The sequence below is a fragment of the Orbicella faveolata genome, unplaced genomic scaffold (genome assembly GCF_042242905.1).
Source record: "Orbicella faveolata isolate gen_17 unplaced genomic scaffold, um_ofav_v1 contig_1, whole genome shotgun sequence".
NCBI lineage: Eukaryota > Metazoa > Cnidaria > Anthozoa > Scleractinia > Merulinidae > Orbicella > Orbicella faveolata.
In genome coordinates, this window is record NW_028301536.1 from 19,884,976 (window position 1) to 19,903,193 (window position 18,218).

Below are 18,218 nucleotides of genomic sequence, written 5' to 3' on the forward strand. Positions count from 1 at the left end.
TCCGCTGTTGTACCATTCTCCTGCTGTTGTGTTTTTTGATCGTGGGCATTCATGCTTCAGGAATTTCAATTCCACTATCCCTGTTGATGTTATTAGGGTGAAGTCTTATGTGAATAGCTTCCTTGACCCTACGTGTGTACCAGTGAGGATCTCGATCAATAAACTTGACCTCATCCCAGATAGGGTAGTGGCCGGTCTCGTGGGTGTGTTCAGAGACGGCGGAGGTCTGGGTACGGGTGAGTCGTATATCCCTGTCATGTTCTTTGATCCTCTTCTGCATAGATCTCCCTGTTTCTTCGATGTAGACTTTGCCGCACTCACAGGGAATCCTGTAGACAACACCATCTTGTTTAGCCGGGTTGACGGTGTCCTTTGGTCGCACTAAGTGTGACCGAAGTGTCGTGTCGGACTTGAAGACGGTGCGAATGCCTTGTTGTTCTAGGCAGCGGAGGAGAGACTCCGAAACTTCTTAGACATAAGGTTAAACGGCGGTGGATTTAAATTCCGCGACGGGCTCTCTTCTTGGGGTTGTTCGTGCCTTTGTGATCTTCTGCACAAACGAGGAGGGATATCCGTTAGAAACAAGTACAGATGACAGATGTTTCTTCTTTCCAGCGATTACTGATGGTTTGGTCACGAGACGTTTAGCCCGGTCGTACAGACACTTCACAATACCGCGCTTTACTGACTGAGGGTGGTGAGAATCATACGCTAGGTACTGATCAATATGCGTTGGTTTCCTGTAGACTCGTGGTAAGGCGGCCATCAGGTTCTCCATAAACTGACGTGTCGAGATAGGCGATCTTGCTATTATTCTCAATCTCCATGGTGAAACGGATTGATGGTTGTTGACCGTTTAGGTGTTGCAGGAACTCGTCAACTCTGTCCCGATCCAGGATGGTGAAAGTATCATCTACGTAGCGTTTCCAGATCTTAGGCTTGCAAGGTGCGGACTCTATTGCTTGTTCTTCAAATATCTCCATGTAGAGATTAGCAATAACCGCTGATACAGGGCTCCCCATGGCTGCGCCGTCTCGTTGTTCGTAAATCGACCCGTTGTACTGGAAGTACGTAGATCTTAATACGAAATCCAAGAGGTCCGCGATTTGAACTGATGTAAGTGTCGTGCGGTCAGCCAGGCCTGCGTCGTTCTCCATTTTTTGTAGCGCGGCTTGTACGGCGCCCTCGATCGGTACGTTGGTAAACAGTGACTCTACGTCGAAAGACACCATGATCTCGTGGTCCTGGATCTCTTCACTGGCGATGGTGGAGGCGTAGCATGGATGCCCACGATCAAAAAACACAACAACAGGAGAATGGTACAACAGCGGACCACTGAGGGAACAGCTACTCGTCGGAACAATGGAACAATAGGAGGATCGAAATGCACCAATCACAGCCGACCTTTGTGATATAAATGATACCGTGCAATCAGTCGACCTTATCGCCTGAAGAAGACTAGCAGTAAGCAGTCGAAACGTCGCGATCTACATCTAAAGTGACTACATCGTGTGACAAACGATAATGCACTTTATTATAGCACAAATAAAGTGATGTATCGGTTTTCTTGGAAAATTTTTAAGATTCTGTCCTCGAAAATAAATTGACAAAAAGTCTAATTATTTAAAGATGCCAGTTTTTGGAGAATTGGTTACTTTACAATTGAGCTTCTGATGCTAAGAAGAAAACTTTCATGCACAATAATCAGTTAATGTTCGAAGCATCTTCTGTGAGTTGGTATCATTGTGGTAACTTGGTTTTGGCGAGAATGTACTACCAGCTCTATCAAACAAAAGTTACATTCATGGAGAATTTATTCAAAGTTTATGTTGCATTTAAACGAAGAATTATGTTTTATCTTTAGAGCTTTCTTTCTTCGTTTTTTAGCACAAAATTAATCGTTTGTCTTTGCTGTAAATGAATAACGCAGCTAGCAAAAGATGCACGCAGAGCCTTTTGGACAAAATATTTTAATTAAAACAAGCGTGTGCGTTCACTCTTGCGGAAATTCAAATTCCGAAAAATTTATCCGAAGTTCGCAGTTTACTATATTTTGATTTTAAGCAAGATAGGTTGATTAAAGTTTTAATTCACGTATAAGTCGGGATGAACAAAGAAATTTAAACTTACCAAATTTTCCTGCCAAAAGTCTTAGTATATAGAGGGCACATTTTTTCATCACACCTTTTTAAAATTGAAATTACTTAACTAATTAGGATATGAATAGACACTTTGATTTAAACAGAAGTTATTGCTCTTGAAACACAAGTGTGATTTATTGATTACAATACTATAATTGAGATAATATTATAAAAATAAAAGATTACACAAAACAATGTTTGTTGACTTTATTGACTCATAGCAACAATATCAAAGAGACAAATAAAGATTTCCATTTAGTGGCAATATAATAACTTATTAAAAAAAAAAAAACGGAGCATGCGTATTTTGAGTGCCCGTATTTTTTAAAGTTTTTTTGGCGGGAAAATTGAAAAATTTTCAACAGATATTACCTACAGAAACAGATATCTGAAAAAACTTTTTTAAAAAAACAGCTCATGCATATATATATTTTGAGCGTTTCCATTGCGTATTACAAGAGCCAACATTTGGTCTTATTCACAGTTAATTGTTAATTTAAGATTAGAATTGTAATAGAAATGTTAAATGAACGATACCCAGAAAGCAAACAAAACAAGTCTCCATTTTTAGGGCAACAATCGCAGTCACATAGACCTTGACCTAGAAACGTAAAACGGTACATGTGCCTGCATTATCGATTAATAGTGATTTCAGGAGCTTTATCTACTGGTAAGCAGAATTACTTCAAAAAGTTTACAGATGATGAAAGGACATCATATTTATATCATTTGCATAATCTGCACCACAACTACCCACATATTGCTTACGCAATCTCCGGGTTAATGACCTATTATTGTTGAGTTTTCGAATTCCTCAGGCGTAGTGTGGAAGGAAATCATTTGTAGCATTTTGAGAGTGAAAACGCCGTTTTCAAAATTCTTCAACGCAGTGTGGAGGCCCGGGGGGGGGGTACTCCCATATAAAAAGGACGGGGGTGCTCATCGTAACATTTAGGGCTTAAAAAAAGTAGGTTTTGGTACCTCTTAGAGTGTTCAGCCTCAAAAAGTTCCTAGCGGGAGCTTTTGCGGTAACTTTTAAAGTATTCAGCCGAAAAAAAAAAATATGGCGGGAATGAGGATGTGTTGTTTTAGAATTGGAACCTCTTATGGGGTGAAAAAACATTTCACGCCACGCCCAAAACACAGGATCTTGGTATCTCTTAGAGATTTCTTTTCAAAATTGCTGACGAGCACCCACGTCCTTTTTTATGTGGGAGTCCCTAGCCGTCCCCAGGGGTGGACGGGGCCTGAGTCACAATGGTGCGTATCACACGGCGAGTGCCAGACTTTGCGTGCCCTGCTAGATCCATGTTACGCCGCAAAATGTAACAACTAACGCAAAAAATAACATAAACGTGAAATGTAACATTAACTCGAATTGTAACAACTTTTGATGCAAAATGTGACACTTTCTTTAACGGAATTTTAACAACTTTTTAACGTAAAATGTAACAGCTTCTTTGACGCGAAATATAACAACGCAAAATGTAACAACCTTAGTGAGAATTATCGGTAGATATCTCAGTTGAATTCCTATGATGCGCCTTGCAGGACGTACCGTGCCGGGGTTGTTTGGTTTTAAAGTATCGACGCGCCGCACACCCCCACCCAAATGTTCTTGGAACACCCCCTTCCGGAAGATAGCCGACTTTGTTAGCGCGAGATGGCAAAATGCCCTTACAACACAACACAAGTCACAACAGACTTCAACTAAAATATCAATCCGTGAAGGCATGAATGAAAGTTGATCAAAATATGCCTGGGGAGGGGATCGTTGGGGCACCGTTACGGCATATGTGAACATTTATCGTAAATTCATAATCTGTCCCAGGCATTGACCGCCGGCTTAGGCAAGTCGGCGGTTGTCGGCGATTGTCGGCGATGAAAATATTTTATGTGAACATCATCTGCGGACGCAACGACGATTCGATCCATATTTACAGGTGGAATGGTTGAAAATTGCGCCCATTCGATTTGCATTTCGCGCAAATTTGAGTACGTCAGCGATCCATCGCAGATGCGCCAGGGACCCACTGGAACAGATCGCCGAACATTTTCAGTTGCAACCGACGACTTCGTCGCAGATAGGCTTTATATGGGCTATATAGGAATATGCGGTCCCAAAGGATATTAGTCTATATGGTTTTGGTCATAAATAGAGGGTATATGGTTTTTCAGCCGTTTTGGTCATGAGTAGGGTATCAAATATGTATTACGCGCGACAGTTGTCACGACACCAACGCGCGAGATAACGCGAGGTAACGCGCGAGATGAGTGAGCGCTCCCAGCATTCTTTGCAACAACAGTTCGTCATGTTGGGAACCGCGAAAGTTGAACGAGGTCGAATAAAGCCAGACTAAAAGGTTAATTTGTTGTTATTCACTGTGTATTTAGTACCTTTCATTGAAGTGCTTTCATATTTTGTTCGTATGGAGGACTTTCTCCTTATCAGTGTACCTGTTGTATATTCAGGGAAGAACTTCGCTTGGATCTGGAGAGCTTTGTTAGTGAGCTTTGTTGGCGAGCGATTGAACTCGGCCCGGATTGCAAGTAAGCTTTCTGGACAAACAAAATATATATGATTTATTTAACTGTAGTAATATGTATTTCTTCCCCTTTTGATCGGGTTCCAGCTTGCTTCTAAGTTAGCTTCATTCTGCATGAAACATTATCATGTATGTCCTCCCCCCCCCCCCCCCCCCCCGCCATATGTATACAATATTTCCGTGATTGCTGCCCCCCACCGGCGGTATCTTCAGCATTCTCGCAAGTGTAACCCCCCCCCCCTCCCCTCCCCTCCCCTCCGCTCCCCACACACACACAGCAGACAAGGTCAAATAAATAGAATGGCTATATCTGCCTTAGGAAGTGAATAATTTTATCTCAGACGAATTATTTGCCTTTGTTTAATCATATAAACGAGATTTTTAGAGTAATTTATCTGGAATGAGACAAACCATGGCAATTAAGCTTATGTGTTAACTGTCATATGTATTGGAAATTAATTTGTTTGAAATGCTTTTGCTTGTACATAATGTACATATTTGTATCACTCAATTTGAAACCACCAGATCCTCTCCCTATGCCCACAGGGGAGAGGTACTCTCAGAAAAATTGGGTGGGGGCACTTCCAAAAACCCTTGCCCTGTTTTAGAGCAAAATCGATTTTTTTTTGCTACAATTTTTTCTGCCCTATAATGTCCTGACCAAAAATTTGATACCCTATTTAAGTACTCACCCCCATACTCTAGCTGTTTCAGACCTGGCAACATTTAAGAATGTTTTGTACATGCAACATAAAACTTGCAAGCGATGTTACCATTTCAGGCAATTGTTTATCAAGATAGGTTAAATTAAAGCAAGAAATTTCGCCAACTACCATATGTATTCTACTAGTTTTCTCAAAGATTTTTCTCGATGCTGATTTATTATCTGATATTTTGTTGCATGCGTTGTCTGTAGTCGGCAACCGCCAAATGTATGATTTGTTATCCAAAATCAACATCTGCTTAAAATGCCTGTTTGCAGCCTGATATGTATTTTCAATTACACCAACTGATCTTAGAGACCTAAAGACAATTTTACTGGAAATTAGACCTACAGGTGAACATTTCTGAATCAATGTTGGAGATAATGATCACGGTGTGAAAGGTCAAAATGTCAAGCAATTATTTTTTGTTTTGTCCAAGCTAGATTTGCAATAAAAACTTAGATTAAGGGATACTTTTAACCAGGAAAATTGTTTTGACAGGTACACATAAACCATGTACAAGTATCATGAAATTGGTTCATAAAATTGAACTAAATTTTGACATGACACAACTTTGTCAAAGCATATAATTTTGAAAATTTGATGAAAATTCAGGTTTAAATTACATACAAATCTGACAGTGCTGAATAACTGCTAAAAGATATTTTAGTGAGCTATGGATTAACTTTTCCAGCCACACTTATTATTTTGGCTTGCAAGCATTTGTAAACATAGGCACGCAAGGCGTGTAAGAGTTATTTTTTTGTGTGAAGTCTCGGAGATAAGAGCATTCATGGAGCTGTTTACAGTAATGATTTGGTTAATTTGACAAGTTTTTTTGGTTGCGATGTACAGCAAGAAAGAAACTGGGAATTTATAATGTACATACGATGTTACATCAGTAATGGTAAGATAGCAAAATAGTAAGCCATAAAATGTTTGACTGAACAAACTACAGTAATCTGACACATCTCCAGATTAATGTAGATACCATCTTATTTTTTTCTTTGATTTGTTCTTTGATAAAACCCACACTGGGATTGGTGTGACACGTACACTTACATAACTCCCTCACTCACCAATCACATAGCCCTTCCAACCCCCAAGAGGAATTTTTGCTCAAAAATACTCAAGTTAAAAGACCTTTTTGCATTTTATACGAGTCGTAAGTTTACCCTTTTTACACAACACAACAACACTACTTCACTGAAAATAGAAAGAAAGAGAAAAAAAACCTCTCTGACACATTGAAAGTCTGATTTAATTAAATTGCACTTTAACTTGGTGCCAGGCAGTCTTCAAAGAACATTTGAGCAGTTTTGATACTTATACCTTTAAAAATATTTGACTGAAAAGAATGTTATAAAATGCCCATCAAATAAAAATAAACTGCTACTGCAGAGACATAAAAACCGTCCAGAAGTGAAAGCTTTTTTTGTTTAATATCCTGGGAACAATAGCCGGTAACTTGTCAGCTCTAATTGCATTTACTCCCATATAAAAAATAAAAGTGTTAAGTTATCATTTATAACTAAAGATAGCAAACATCTGATGGGAAAGAGTGGTGACGATTCGTCAGCTCTAATTGAATTTACTCCCTTGTGAAAAACAAGAGTGTCAAATTACCCTTTGTAACTAAAAGATAAAAATATCTCGTTATATTTGCATCCAACAAGAACAAAACAATCGTCACCTGCACTTAATATTGTAAATGTTAGAACTCTTTCAAATCTAAATAGTCTGGTCTCCTCTAAAACATGTCCTAAGGACTAGAAGCGACAATTCGTGACCTCTAATTGAATTTACTTCTTGTGAAAAACAAAAGTATCAAGTTACCTTTGTAACTAAAAATAAAAATATCTTGTTGCATTTGCATACTACTAACTCACGAACTGTTTCAAACCTCAAGGCTCACCTCGTTTGTAACTAAAATCCTCAGCCTAACCCACAGAAAATGTTGAAGTACATGTAAGCCCAATATATGAATACTTCCTCCTCTTTTATAGAAGAATAAATATGGCCGTTCTAAACTGTGTCGGGATCAAATCTTCTCATATACCATTTACCTTTACAATAAGAAATTTGATTGGCTGTTTATAGTAGATCCAATCTGATTGGTGTGACATACATACATCTCTCACTCACTCACTCACTCACTCACTCATCCATTGACCCGTCCATAACATACCCGATGCGCCGACTAAGAGGTATTTTTTTTTACACATATAACTCAAAAAGTGTAATCTTAGGGTTGTGTTTTGCTTTTTGCAGGGCAAAATATGTACATGTAAGGCTGTCTCAACAAGAAAATAATACTCAAACAACCTAAAAGTTACAGTTTTGAAACAAGTTACTGAAAACCTCCTTCCTGACAAAGTTTCAGAAAATCAGTTTTTTTTCTATCCTGCATGTGGTATAGCTGATTGTTAATATCTGGTGACCAGAGGATCGCTATTTTGAGCCCTGAAATCATTACAATAAGCAAATATTTAGTAATTAGTACATTAAAACAATGATACGTGTCAATTAAAATCACAACAAGCTAAAACTATTTGACTTTTTTCTAAGTAAATCCCTCTCCTTTGAACAATGTTAAAGGATATGTAGATTTGAAAGATGTCCATGAAACTTAAGGGGACAGTGTAATGAATTGTGCATTTATGGTAAGTTTGGTTTACAGCTTAAAAAGTTTAGGCTGAATTTTGCAAGTTTGGTTGGCAAATTCAAAATGGTGATGAGTAGTGGAACAACTGGAAACTAGCCGCGGTGTGTGATCAAGAGGCCCGGAGGGGGGAGGGTACTTTGGGAATTTCTGGGTGGGGATGTGCCGCTGGGACCCTGGAACCCTTAGCCTATACCAGAGCTAGTTCAGCTGAATTTTGTTATCCTATACTAGAGTAAACTCCCCAAATCCCCCCATCTATCGACACTGTTGAGGCTGATCTGCGTAAATTTAAACTTGCCGATTTGACTTTTTTATATTTTTGAGTAGCAATTCCTGGTTTCCTTACTCCAGATAAAATCTTCAACCAACTGGTCAGTTTTGTGAAAAATGATACCCTATTCTAGACCCAAACGCTCTGATTTATATACCCTATACTAGAGTAAACTGCTTGAAAACCATACCCTTCACAACGGCACATACCTATATAGCCCATATATTGCAAGAGGCAACTGCAATCAGGAAAAGGTGTTTGATGAATATGTGAAAGAAGAGTAACTAAGCCCTCATAAGCTTTGTGTCCAGCTGTCAGTACTGAAAGCATTGTGAGTGAAAACTTGGATCAGTCTTTCACTACCGATATGTAACCCCTGTCAGAATTGGTAAATAAGTTTGGAGCGGGTTGGTTCGGCTTGCTTTTTATTGTTTCTCAGGAATTCCCCTTTTGCAAAAATATTTGACAAAGATCAGATCACTGAATGTTTAGGTTTATACCTCCTTTGTTAGTTCTGGCACCACATGATTTAAATTTAGCTAAATTTAGATGTTCACATCTGTTGACTGTTTTGCGTGATGTATCCACTTGTAAATTGGTTACTTGAGACATTTTTTTGCACCAATAAATTCTCATTCTTTCATGCCAATCATTTCAAGGGGGCGGTAGAGCATAAACAATGGTGTGACTACAGGTGGATTTTTTTCATGTCGCACTTCACGCTTGTGCTCGCGCTCTGCGCTCGTATATCGTGTTTCCCTGCTAATATATCGCATTTATTCTGCTAATCCGCCTGTTCTGCAGGCTACAGGTCATGTAGCTACATTTCAGGTTAGAAAAGGAGAGAGAGAGTCAAAGGGTGAATTTGGGTATAATATTTAGGTGTCTGGAAGTTAGAGCGGGCCTTTCAAATCAGTTGTAAAGAAAAAGTAAAAATTTTTGTAGGGAAGGAGGCAGTTGAATGATTACTGAATTCCTAAGCATTGTAGAATTTCCTAAGCCAAGAAGGGGGTTTAGATGAAGATGGAAGGGCATGGATATTTCCAGAATCTGCACCCATTGCATGTATCTTCATTATCTTAAGAATCTACATTCATTGAGCTTTCAAATGGTGAATTCAACACAGAATTCTGTAACAATATCCAAGATTTCACACATGCACAGACTATGACACTGTCCCTAAATAATAAATCAGGCGTTTCATTAGGTGCCAGGCAGCAGGCAAATTGACCGGCTGTGAGGATGATGTTGTCAACCTGGTTTGACCATCTACAGAAAAGGTTTTCTTCTGACAAAGTTCAGTTGAAAGAATTTTGCCTGCCTTTGAAAACCAGTTGCCCTCCTACTGTAAATGTTAATGTAACCCTTGATAACAACAAAATGCATTCATTCATTCAAATGGTAATTTTTATTGACACCTAAAAATTTTCACTTGTGTTAGGGTAAATTGCAACACATTTCACAAATCAGTTGATGCCAGAACTTGACAGAGAAATATATGTAACCAAAGAGAGTAAGGATTCAAGTGCTGGCATCTCACTTGGAATAATTATTGATCTGTCATATTGTATTTATTAATTGTCACTGTATATATAGTTTCCATCAGTGATCACATATGATACATGTAGCTTACTACAGTGGGTAGCCCAACTATGAAAACTTGCATCAACTTGCATGCAAATTTGATTTTGACCAAAGTGAGCGCAAGTTGTCACAGGTCAACGCAAGTGCACCCAAGCCCTGGCCAAATGAAGTTGCAAGTAGACCCAAGTTTTGAGCTTGCCTCTACTTGCGGGTCCATTTGGCCAGGACTTTACTTTTGGAATGTCGCTACTTTCAGCATTTGTTAACAGCCATGAAATTTATTTGCTACTTTCATAGGGGGCTCATTACCTTAAGTTAATCATTTTGTATAGGTTATAGTGACTACATGTATAATGTACATGTTTAATAAATCTTGCACGGAACTCAAATTATTCTTAATCCCATGGTTATCGCCATTTTGTCATCTTAGTCTAGTACAGTGGAACCCCATCATGCGGTCACCTTGTTATTATGCCACATTTTTTTGTCCTAGCAAAACATCCAATCTGCATACGTTTCTCTCATAGAAAAACCCTCTGTAAATGTGGCCAGCACTTTAATATGGCCAACTGCCACATTTTGAAATCCCAACCTGTATATAATCCTTTACATTCTTACCCTGTTGAAACGGCCACTCGGCCAGTTATATAGTAAATGGTTTAAACCTAGGATTATGAGTAGTTCGTATAGTGTGATCATCTGGGTGAGGGTTACATTCATCTTTCGAAACTAAATATTCTATGAACTGATTGAAGTTTCAATTTTTTTAAAATTCTATCTGCATTCCGGATGTTTATAAAAGAACAGTGGTTCAGAAGTGCAATTATGATATTAATATCTGTTACTTCTGTTAAGACATCACTCAACTTAAATCAGTCATGAAATTTGACCCTCCCCATTAATACAGTCAACCCGTTAATATGGGCAAATTTTCATTCCCGTTAGTGACTGTATTAACAGGGTTCCACTGTAGGTTGCTGGTATCCATTTATAATCCTTGGTGAAGTAAGTTACTGTTTGAGTTAAGTGCTGTGTTCAAGGTCATAACTCAAGGACTTTGGGAAGGCTTCTTAATCTGGGGACCATTTCACCTGGTGTTATGCCACTACACCATAAACATTTGTACAGTATCTAAATGTTTCTATTTCTTCTTTTGAACAGCTGACGACAAAATACCTGAGGACAAGACCTGAGGAGGATATTATCCACAAGCTTATTCTAGAATGATGATTTTTTTTTGTGATCCAGTACCAGGTAAACACTTGTGTTCTTATGCAATGATCAAATCAAAACTTAACCTGGTTCCTTCAGGGGAATCCCCCAGGGGCATCACTACAGGGTACCCAAGTCATCAAATTCTACAGTAGAAAAAGAATTAAAATGTACCACTTTTTGTTTCCTTTTTTAATTAATGCTCTATTATTAAAGGATCCAAAATAGTTAGCGAAATTTTCGTTTTTCAAAATCAAGGAATGTTCAGGGAATAAATGGAGAAAATGGGAAGGTTCCCTTTTGTACTGTACCTTTGAAAAAAAAAATAACTAGACCAAACTACTAAACTAACTCCATTTAAGTTAAAACCTATAGTAGAACACACTTTCAATAAGTGACCACTAAACTAACTAAGAACAGACACTACTCAACTTATACCAACAACTGCTCGCCCCTAGAGTAGTTACTATGGTATTTCTTGACCTCAACAGAACTCACATGATGTCCCTCAACCAGCCCCTACACAAACTTCACCAAAAGTAAACCATTTTAATCAGACCATAACTGATCAGTCACTGATGCCTTTTTGAGTAAGGCAAAAGGTAAAGTCTGCATGCGAGCCAAGTGGCCCATCAGGCCAGAGCTTATCCTGGTTTCTGTAGCATGAAGCGACTAGGAGTATTTCTACTCCCCCCTGGATGGGATGCTAGTCCATCGCAGGGTTACCCCGGTTCGCCAGTACCCATTTATACACCTGGATGGAGAGAGGCACTGTGAGAGTAAAGTGTCTTGCCCAAGAACACAACACAATGTCCCCAGCCAGGGCTTGAACCCAGACCGCTCAATCTGGAGACGAGCGCACTAACCATGAGGCCATCGCATCTCCCACCTTTTTGAGTAGATTGGAGTTAAGGTGGCTTACTACAGTTTTGATGGATTATAACAGGCCAACTTCTAACTCTTTTGAAAAATGTTCCAAATTGTTTTTTTCCTTTCTCTATTTACTGTTTACTTAAGTCTTTTACCATTCTATGTGAAACTTGAACAATTAAATGTCACCAATTGGCCAAAAATGAACAACCGAGTACCTAAGGAGAGACTGGGCACTAGTAGGTTTAATCACGTTTTTTTATCAAAATCTACCCGAATGACCCCACCTCAAAAGTTCAGGAATAAGAAATTGGCTCTGATTTAAAATTCATGCAAAGTGAAGTAAAAGTCTGTAACACAGATTTTTCGCAAACTAAGAAAATGTGGAATCAAAAATAGCTCAAAATCTGTCTTACAGATTTTTTTAAAATTTTGGCTGTAAACGTGATTCATCCCTATAAAGCAACTGTGAAAATTTCATGATGGGTTGTACAGTAGGTTTTCAAGCAATCATTGATCAAAGACCGGCTTTTACAACCTTGGACGAGAATTGAATTGCGCATGCCCTTTATTTAAGCACATGCTCATGTGACATCATGTATCATGTGCACGAAAGCAAGAGTAATTTAGAGCTCTTTTGCCGGTTGTTTATTGAGTTTTTCTATCATATTTTTGAGGCTCCAGGCTTAAACACATGTTTGAACAGAGTTTGAAACTATTGCTACGTATACCGAAGGGATTTAACGCCTTTCAAGTGCTGAAGTGGTTTTCGTTTCTTCTTAGGGTTGCTTGCATCATCTGTGCATGCGCGATTAATACTGACGTCTGGCAAGCAATCATAGCGTGGGCTACTAATCTCTGAAAAACTGTAGTAAGCCACCTTAATTTGGCTCACATCCAGGCTGAAAATGTCCAAAATGTCCAAAAAATGCATTTTTTGACAAAGCTCTGGGAGATTGGGTTAATAGATCGGTCATTGAAGTTTGTCGACAAAGAGCTGTCACAGATGAAATGCGATATATCAACCCTCCAAGTTCACTTTTTTTCCTTAGTGCCCATTTGGCCACTGAATATTTATTTTTGGTCAGCGAAAAATTTTAGTCCCCAAAGTATGCAAATTAATTAATTAATATTGATTAAATAATTAATATATTTTAAGAATAATAACTAATAACTAATTAACATGCTATCCCTGCACCAGTAAGTAAATAATGTATTTTTAATATTGATGATTATATAAAATCACAATCAATTCCTTTTAAAGATTGAACGGGTCTTTCTGAACTCCCCTAAGCATATTAGGTATAGGTAAAGTGACTCGTTCAACTAACTGAACAAAAAAGGTGTACTAAAAGAAAAACAGCTAAGAACAGACAGTAACTCTTCCATCAATAAACTGGCCCTTCACACAAGCATTCTGAGCTAGTTCATTGTAGCTGTGAAATTAATGCACCAAAAAGCATGAGTATGTGCGATTTACCCCCATTTTACGTGCAAAAAACACCAAAAATATTGTCAATTTTAATTCACATTTACAGAGCAAAACACAAGTGTACATGTAGGTGGTACAGATTACTCACTCACTCACTCATGCCCTTTACGCCTAAGTGGCATGTAGGGCAGCAATATGTTCCCTCCACATCTGTCGGTCCCTTGCCATAAACTTGATGCCTTCCCAGGTCTTCCCCATCTCCTTGATTTCCTTCTCCACGGTCTGCCGCCATGTGATCTTAGGGCAGCCCCTCTTGCGTTTTCCCTCTGGCGTCCAATGCAAAGTAGTTTTCGCAATTCAGGCTTCTTGGCGAGCGACGTGGCCCATCCACCTCCAACGTCTCCTCATCAGGATGGTAGCCATTGGTTCAGTTCCACACCGTTCAAAGAGATCATTGTTTGAGATGACATTAGGCCAAAAGATGCATAGGATACGCCGAAGGCTCTTGGTGTGAAATGTAGAGAGTTACACTAAGCAGCAACTAGATGGTGGAAAGTGTCATCCAGTGTATCTAAACAGGGCTTGAAAGAAAACCTGTACGCTCATCTGGGACAAGTACTTTTTCCCCTCGGGGAAGTAACTTTCTCTCCTTCACTTATCGTACCTGCAAAAGCCCTGGCAAGCCATCCTTGTAATCCAAATTTTTGATAATGATTTTGAAACAGAGTAAATTTTAGGAACATGGGTAACCAAGTGTTGAGAAGAAGCTTGATGAAAATTACAAATTATAGCGTTGTTCTGCGTGACGCAGGTTCGCTATTCAGAAGTGGTTACCTGGCACATGATCAAAATCTGCCCCAGTCAAATTTCTTTCCACTGTTAAAAATAGCTGTGTTCAGCAGGAAAACGTTGTGAAAGCGCTTTGCAATTTTTTGTGAGCATTTTCCAGTTTCACAGTATAAAACCAAACTCAACATCAATGTATCAAAGATGCAGAAACTTTACGGGTGCATTGTCTCCTTCCCAAAGGTAAAATTATCACATGGTTAAGTTCAGTCAAGTTGAACAAAGTTCATCACATACAAAGCTTAAAGTAATGATGGGCTCTTTGAATTATTAAAAGGTTTCATTTTATTCTATTCTCAATTTCAGTAGGTTAAAATGTCAGAAAAACTTATTTTTACCAATGAATTCATTACGCTCAGGGTATTTTTTTCAGTCTGGATGATAGTCCACTCATGCTCTCAATCTTGATTTTATCACATCGATTTTAAGTCGCCGGTCTGGCAACTTCCATTTCAAGTTAGTCACCAGCTCCAAAATTCTAGTCCCAATGGTCGCAACTAAAATGGTCGCAACTTGGAGGGTTGTATATTGTTATTCAGTTTTGTTTTTACAGAACTGTTGGTCTTGTTTGATTTTGTGAACCTTCACATAATTTGATCAACATAGATACTGTTGCTGCATACTTAAATCACTTTACCACATATACATGTCATTGCTTATGGAAATACAGTATTTCAGAGTTGTCAACCATTCACCTGAATGCTAGTTGACCCTTGAGTCTTTTAATACTGATGAATATCATTATGACCCTTTTAAAGCTTTTTAAGACAAATTCTGAAGGAACCTGTTTTCAACAGACACCCTGTATTAAGCAGACACTAGGATGGGTCCCGAGGGTTTCCGCCTAATACAGGTTTGACTATAGGTGCCCTGTTTTAAGCCTACATGTATTTTACCCCTGTCTAGAAAGATCATGAAAACTATGACGAAAGCAGCTTTAAGTTCTGTGAATTGTTTAGTGGTTGGTAATTAGTTGTCTTGTAATGATTTTAACTTGGCTCTGAAGGAAGGTATTAAATCTTTCTTTTACAGATCAGATGCCATCAGTGACAAAGTGGACCAAAGCATGAAGCAGTTATCTTTAGAAGGGCTGCATGATTTGTTTTGCAATCCAGTTTTTGGTGAACCAGGTAAACAAAGCTCTTGAATAAGCCAAGTTCAACATTGAGAAATAGAATTCAGTCATGCAATCTATTCTGCCATGGTTGATTTGTACAATAAATAGACTGAAGAGCTCTCAAATAACATATTTTTTTTAATAAACAATCTGTTTGGAATTAATTGTAAATCAAATAATTGTTAAAATAGTCTGTAGCCATGTTCAAAAGTCCTACTCAGCCAACAGGTTAGTTAACTGACTGATCATTCACATGATTGACTAACTGACTGACTGACTGACTGACTGACTGACTGATGGACAGAGAAATGGAAGGACGGACGGACTGACTAATGAACTGACAGATGGATGGAACAGAACGAAAGGAGGGACTGGCTGACCAACTGACTGACTGACTAACTGATTGATTGACTTAGAAATGGACTGACTGGTCAATTGCCTGATTGATTGACTGACTGGTGGATTATCTTATTTACTGACTGGCTGACTGGCTTACTGACTGTCAGACGGGCTGACTGACTGGCTGACTGATGGACTGACAGACTGACTGACTGCCTAACTAACTGACTGATGGGTGCATGAACTGACTGTAACTGACAAACTGACTCACAGACAGACTGAACTGAGTGACTGACTGACTGACTGACTGACTGACTGACCAACTGTCTGACTGAATGCCTGCCTGCCTGCCTGCCTGCCTGGAACTGGTGATTGATTGACTGACTGACTGACTGACTCACTGATTGATTGACTGACTGACTGGCTGATTGATTCTCTGATTGATTGATTGATTGATTGATTGATTGATTGATTGATTGATTGATTGATTAATTGATTGATTGACCGAGATACCGACTGGCAGATGGATGAACAGACTGACTGAGTGACTGATCAAGTACTGAAGACCAAACCTTTTGTTATCATACTGATTGACTGATCAATTGACATAACTAGGGATGGAAGAACCTGCTAACAGATGGACAACTGAACAAATAGACTGACAGACAGCCATGTTAGTCAGAAAGAGAGACTGACAGACAGACAGACAGACAGACAGACAGACAGACAGACAGACAGAACAATTTAGACAAACGGCCTGATTGGCAAACTAAGTTACATACTTCATTTTAATTTCAGTTCTATGGAGAGCCTCTGTCTATTCATCTGATCTTGGTACAGTACATTGCATGTCTAACATATCAAACACAGTCGAAACTCTCTAAGCGACCACTTTGTGAAGAGTGACCATCTCGAGTCTGATATACTTGTAAGTCTCAGAATTGTCTTGTGCCAAATTACCAAACTTTCATGAGCAATCCATTGCTTTGCATAATTCAGTAGAGGTCGCCTGTGGGTGGTTCGACTGTGTTTCATTGAACTGTAAACTTTGATGGGTACGTTTTTCAAAACATTTTCTTTGTTTCTTCACCACTGTTTGGTCGGGTTTCGTTAAATTCAGCAACAGATGCTTGTTCAATCAAAGAGAAAACAAAGTCATTAAATCTCATTTCCTAAAGACGTGACTGATTTAGCTTGTGTTACCAAAAGAACGTATTGTCATGCAAGACAAGAAGCGCATGTATTTAACTATTAGTCTTGGACTTCAAAACTTCAGCTCACGCAGACTTCTTTCAGGTACAATTTTCCAAGTTAATGCAAAGTTAGAAGAAGAACAGTTCTTTCAATTTTTTTCCAGCAAATTGAGAATTGTTTTGAAACCGTGGAGAAAACGACAATTTAAAGAGCAACTAATTGCAGAACTAAAGTTCAAAATATTGTTTTCAAGATCTTTCAAAAATATTAATGTAAATATTTGATATGATGGGTGCAAACAGCATGCAGAAATTTATATTTTTGTTTTTAGGATTTCAAGCCCAAGTTGTTTTCACGAATTAAAATTGTAGCTTTGACAACAATTTTGCTTCAATCTCGAATGATTTTCTTGATGTTTCCCTATTTGGAAATTATGGAATTAAAATTAATCACAGAAATATGTTGCTAGAGTAGATTTATTTCGGTTGTTCATTTGATATGCTTTCAGAACCTTTTCGCTGTTCTTGACCGCAAATATAAGCGTGACAACCACTAAAAGTATTCATTTCATCTCCGGTTCGAATTTTCCTCGGATTTACTGGTGACTTATCTGGAAATGAGCCCCGGAATGGAATTTTAGTTGATGGTTTTGAAAAACGTACTCCGAGCCAGTCCCAAGAGTGATGGACATATTATTTCTCCTTGTAGTATCAATACATTTCCAAGCAGACAGGTGACGGGAATAAAGAAAATTATCAGCTCGGGATATTGTCTTGATACACCACCAAATTCTCAAAACTAGGATCAAAACACAAAGGTCAATTTGCAAGGGGAATTGATGTGTCCAGCTTAGGACTAATACAGTTATGTTTACAGTAACTGAAGTCTTATTAAACTAAGCGGTACGATTCCAGACTGGTTTTAGTAAACGGTTTGTTTCTGTTACGATGTGCGCCACAGATACGTTCAAAATTTAATAGGGAAACAACCTGGCACTTAGGATCGTCATGCAACTGGACGCTACATCTTGTCACGCTTGTCCCTTCGCGTGACGACCCTTAATTGAGGGTTTGCATGCTCGGTAACAAAATATATTTTGTGCGTTTTGAAATGCTGAAAAGACGTATCTGTGGCATACATTGACACGAGAAACGAGCTGTTTACTTAAACTAAGTGTTAATCGTACTGCAAAGTTTTCTTGAGACTTCTCCAGGTATGGCGTTATATGTCCGCCAAAATTCAAGCTTTCGTTTGCAACATTGTTGCTTTGAATTATCGTTCATTTTTACACTCCGAT

General features: G+C 38.7%; 1 protein-coding gene and 1 long non-coding RNA gene across 2 annotated transcripts; one reads left to right on the top strand and one right to left on the bottom strand.

Moving 5' to 3' along the window:
• Positions 1-36: 36 nt before the first annotated feature.
• On the bottom strand, positions 37-1,676 carry LOC149118348 (uncharacterized). The gene has a single exon (XM_089294515.1). The coding sequence runs from the start codon at positions 1,230-1,232 to the stop codon at positions 723-725; it is 510 nt and encodes a 169-aa protein (XP_089150641.1). The 5' UTR covers positions 1,233-1,676; the 3' UTR covers positions 37-722.
• A 2,736-nt stretch (positions 1,677-4,412) lies between these two features.
• Positions 4,413-17,304, top strand: LOC149118349 (uncharacterized). Its single transcript, XR_016208716.1, has 4 exons — positions 4,413-4,504; positions 4,614-4,691; positions 11,073-11,165; positions 15,304-17,304. It is a non-coding gene; the product is annotated as an uncharacterized LOC149118349 (long non-coding RNA).
• The last annotated feature ends 914 nt before the right edge of the window (positions 17,305-18,218 follow it).